The sequence below is a fragment of the Acomys russatus genome, chromosome 11 (assembly GCF_903995435.1).
Source record: "Acomys russatus chromosome 11, mAcoRus1.1, whole genome shotgun sequence".
In the NCBI taxonomy this organism is placed as follows: domain Eukaryota; kingdom Metazoa; phylum Chordata; class Mammalia; order Rodentia; family Muridae; genus Acomys; species Acomys russatus.
The window spans coordinates 19,100,487-19,105,595 of record NC_067147.1 but is presented as its reverse complement, the minus strand read 5'-3'; the positions used below and the strand labels follow the sequence as shown (position 1 = coordinate 19,105,595).

Genomic DNA, 5,109 nt, shown 5'->3' with positions numbered 1-5,109 from the left:
ATCTTATCCAAAAAAAAAAAAAAAAAGAAAGAAAGAAAGACAACCACAACCACAACAAAAAAGAACACAATGTCTGCTCACAAACACTGCCACAGTTACAGTCAAGAACACCTTCCTTCCGCCTTCTTACTCTCACTTCCCCACCAATTTTTTAAAAGAATACAGTCTTTATTCTTTTACAGTCTTTGAACCCACAACAACTAGAATTTCTAACACTTTCTGGTTCTCATTTTAAACAGACCCTCTATTTGTAGCATTTACACACCACCACCACCCCCTCCTTCCCTCCAAAAACAAAAACAAAAAATCTTTGTTCAGTCTAAACCAGTTCAGTTCTGCTACCATCCCTTGCTTGGCTGAGACAACCAGAAGCTTGGGTCACTCAGCTAGCATAAACATTTATATTCTTGGCCAAGAACAAGAAACCCATCTAATAAAACAATGCAGCGGTCACATGCTTTTTTGCTCTAGATGCAGTAGTGAAGTCTCAGTTGGCCCCTCCCCCAAAACACAGATTCAGAGTTGATTGACAAGTCACTCTAGTTTTCTGAGGTTCTTCTATTTTCCGAGTCCACATGTGCATACATTAAATAAAGTGTTTAGACATTCCCATGTATAAGGCACAAAAACTCACAAATATCTCTCTCTCTCTCACACACACACACACACACACACACACACACACACACACACAAAGATAGAAAATGAAGGTTTAAAGATGAGCAAGTGACCTAAGAGTGGTGAGGCTCATCAAACTGGAGTTGAAACAGATCACTTCCTTTTTCAGTACACAGGGACCTCATACTGATAGGAACTACAGCCAGCCTGTGACTAGAGGGCACCTCAGCCCTTCCTTGGCCACAACCTCCTTCACTGGATTAGTGCAGAAGTTGGTCCTCGGTCCTCGGTCCTCGGTCCTCGGGGAGAAGCTGTGTGGCCAGAAGATGTGGGCGGCAAGCACAGCGCATCTCACAGGGCCTGCTCGTAGCAGTATCACAAACCGTGCATCTGGCCATCCGGTTCCTCATTCTTAATCAAAGGACCTTCAGGGGCCAATGACAGCGACCACACATTTCCCTGTCCTAGGACCTGTTTTACCATTTCTTCTCCAATCGGAGGCGGAGGTGCCTGTTTGAAGACCCTGCATTGGAGTAGCTGTGCCGGTCCTTCATAGGACAGCATCCGATGGATATTTGAACCATGGATCTGAGGAGCCTTTTGAAATAATCAGATTCCTCAGCCATGCTTTTAAGGAGTCTGTTCAAGCCTTCAGATAATTTCCTGGCCTGCAAGGCAACCCTGAATAGCTTGCAGTTAATACTGTGGTCCAGAGATATGAACCAAAAGGACCCCACGGGCAACAACAGGCAAGGGCATCCATGTTTGTTGCCTGGGTCCCCCTATGGCAGCACTTGGCACTGTTGCTTTATTTATTTATTTATTTTTAATGTTTCTGTGTTACACGAGAAAGAACCAGCTTCCTGAATGTTCATATGGCTCCAAGCATTTCCCGAAAGTGTAAGAGCTTTGGAATCCTTTATATTACCATGCAGACTAGGGGTGGGATGGGTACTTCAGGCAAATTAGCCAGCTAGTTGCTTGTTCTGAGGAAAAGGGCCAGAGCCGCAGTGGATGAGACCAGAAATCAGAGAAATTGAAAAGTCCATTTTGTCTAAGAATTTCCATGAATCTTCTTGAGTATTCTGACAATCTGAGATCCTAATAAGAAGACAGAGTCCATGGGTCAATGTACTCGGTTACCAAGACCAGCAAGGGGGTGGTGGCGGCGGCTCTTCCGTAAGCGTGAGGAACAGCCAGGATTACTTGGCAGTCTGATTTGATTATCTGTCCAGTTTTGGGACTCAGCTTTGGAAGCTAGAATTCTGCTAAGTGTTTCTGGGTAAAGACAGTTCTCTTTAGTTTGGGATATCATGAATCCTTAGCCAAGATCTCTTCCTGTGCAAGACTATAGCCCAGACAGAAAATAAATGTTCCTTTTAAAATCTCTCAGTTGCCTTGCGCTTGAAGTTCTACAGTCATACCATGTTCTTGAAAATAAGTAGTAATCTTTTTTATTTTTAAAGATAAGGTATTATGTATTAAAGGCTAGCCTTGAACTCACTATGCATGGGAGGATGACCTAGATCCTCCTGCCTCTGCCTCCTTGAGTGCTGCTATCCTGATTTGTGTGGCACGGGGGATCAGGCCCTGGGCTTCCTGCGTGCTATACGAGCACTCTCTACCAACCGAGTTGCATCCCCTGCCTGTAATACATGTTAATTAAAAAAAAAAAAAAAATCAAGCCCTAAAAAATAAGAAAGTAAAAACGTCTATTATTGTGTCAAGTCCCCCCCCCCCTACATCACAATAGCCCACCTTACACCTTTCCTTGTCTGCAGAGCTCAGGAATCCTTCTTAATCAATCTAGCCTTGACTTTGTGCCTCAGGAGAGAGGCAGTGGCCGCACTGCATGCAGCTAAAAAGAAAAAGGAGAGGCAGGCGGTGTAGACGGACAGGGGCCCATGGCGCTGCAGGAAGATCTCATGGCGTCCCTGGTAGTCCAGAAGAACGGCCTCCAGCTGAGAGAGCGTGCAGACGGAGAGGAAGGCATGGAAGATTTGATGTCCGTGGCCCACGATGTCACAGGAACCGGGGAAGTACTTCTCTGGCACAGGGCAGGAGAAGAAGTAAGCGCTAACAAGGAAGAAGAGGATTTGGAGGGTGTGGTACCAGGCTGCCTGCTCCTGGCAACCTGCCAGGTGACAGAGAGCTACCCGATGCGCCACCGGGCTGATGTCTAGGACGAAGGCCAGCCCTGCTGGTACCACTTGACAGATCTTCCGCATAACTGGATAAGGTCTTCGATAGCGATACTTGGCATAGCAACAGCCAGCACAGGATAGCCAGCCACAGAAGGCAGCCGCTGGCAGGAAGAAAAGCCAGAACCGCTCATACCAGGCCTGGTCGGAGCTGTAGAAAAAGTGAGCCAATGCACTGCCATACTGGTAGACGCTGACCCCGACGTAGTCCACAAAGTAAAAAGTGTAGTGGGACAGCTCTGACTTGGACTGCAACAGGTGGGCCAAGAGGCTGCAGGTGAGGTAAGTGATTGAGGACAGGATAAAGAGGAGCAGGGGTAGGGTGTGGGGAGAGGCCCACTGCAATGCCCCTGCCTCCGCAAAGGCCCAGAATCGCAAAAGGACCGCTAAGGCGGCCAGCAAGTGGGTCCAGACGTTGACCACCTCATTGTGCTTCTGAAAGAGGCTGAAGAAGTAGTAGCGCCACTCGTGCCCTGTCGGGCGGTAGCCTGCGTGGATGTAAGGCTCCCGAAAGAGCTGGGGTACGTCCGTTTCTGGGACAGTGCAAGGCATCTTGGGCAGTCCCTCCTCCAAAATCTTAGGCAGCCGGCGCAGCTGCTGCCCGCTCACAGACAGGGTGCTCAGGCGCTCCAGGATGGCAGTCGTCATGGCAGTGGTGGCTCCCGGGCTCCGCAGGGCTCAGCAGGACAACCTGAAGGAAAGCGAGGAAAACTGAGAGACAAATACAGCTAAGGTGGCCAAGGAAGGAACTGTATCTTTCCGCGATGGAGCACGGCCTGCTCAGATAGCAGGGAAAGCAAGGAGGTCCAGATGGATTCTCTGGACCTTGTTTTCTTTATCTGTACTGTGGAGCTAAAGCATCCTCTCACCGCGGCAGCATTCCTACTCCTTGATTACAATTCTCTACAGTGTGACTATACAAGAGGCATCTCTTGCTTAATGGCTGCTATAACGTGTTTGCCTAGCATGACTTAGTGATAAACAAGATGAAATGATACCTAGAAAGTAAAGGTACTTTTAAAGATCAACATATTACTAAAATATAACCATCAGATATCCTTGGATTATTAAATACAAAGAGCCAAAATAATTTAATAAATAAATAAATAAATAAATAAATAAATAAATAAGGTGTCTATTTCTTTAGCACCCACCTAATCTTAAACTATTTCATCAATTTTACTGGAAACTTTAAAATCTAAGACAAGCAATGGGCTGAAACTCAAAGTAAAGGCAGATTATTTGTCAGTGAGATTTGGAAAGAAGCAGTGCCCCATGGGATACCTTAGCAGTGTAAAACCCCATAGCCTGTAAAACAAGCACGGTGGCTATGCTGGGTACCCCTGTTTGCAAAGCCTTGTCATGTTCTAGGACCATTTCTGCAGTGCAGCCTCTAAGTGGGGCAGTCACAGAAGCCCAGACTCACGGATCCCTCTGCTGGCCGACGGTGGAAACACAGCTTAGCCTTTTCTTTCTGTTTCTGTTTCCTTCTGTCTTCTGCTGGTCATTTTCTCTTCCTTCCTTCCTTCCTTCCTTCCTTCCTTCCTTTCTTTCTAAAAAATATTTATTTGGGTTTTTTTTTTGTGTGTGTGTGTGTGTGTGTGTGTGTGTGTGTGTGTGTGTGTGTGTGTATTCATGTACTTGGGCACCATAGCACACATGTAGTGGAGAGGACAACTGTGGAGTCCTTTCCTCTCCTGCCATGTAGGTTCCAGGGATCAAATCCAAGTTGTCAGAATTACCGTTACCATCTCAACAGCCGCTCTAATGATCACTTTCTTAGTTCCACACTTCCTCTCGCTGACCAACTCTGAAACCCTTAACATTTTTAACTTCAATGCCTGTGTCAAGCCTTAGCTCAACAGAGGAATTCAAAGCATGGCCTAAATACAACTGGAGTCTAATTGCAAAGAATGTTCTATTTTTTCTTTAGGTGCTGCTCAGGAAAGCAAGCAGCTTGGGATTTGCCTCTCCCAGGTAACTACGTCCGTACGTGATAAATTTCAGGCCCCTGAAAGGCTTGCTTTACACTCAGGGCTTCCAGGAGGTGATAAGGCAGATGCACACTATAGTTATTTCATAGAATCGATGGGTTTCCGTGTGCGCTCACTGAGTATAATCCGTTTTAACACACAGGTACTTTCTGTGTCTTTTATTGTCTGAGCTTTTCACTCTGAAGAAAATTAAGCTCTTGTTTTACCTAAATGGCCCCCTTCCTCCAAAAGTCCTCAATGGAAGGGGATGTGACAAGTGCTGCTCAGGAAATGTCATTCTCTCCGCTTCCCATTTC

At 46.4% G+C, this 5,109-nt stretch overlaps 1 protein-coding gene across 1 annotated transcript; it reads right to left on the bottom strand.

Moving 5' to 3' along the window:
• Nucleotides 1-2,332: 2,332 nt before the first annotated feature.
• On the bottom strand, nt 2,333-3,506 carry Paqr8 (progestin and adipoQ receptor family member 8). The gene has a single exon (XM_051152954.1). The coding sequence runs from the start codon at nt 3,465-3,467 to the stop codon at nt 2,403-2,405; it is 1,065 nt and encodes a 354-aa protein (XP_051008911.1). The 5' UTR covers nt 3,468-3,506; the 3' UTR covers nt 2,333-2,402.
• Between the last annotated feature and the right edge of the window lie 1,603 nt (nt 3,507-5,109).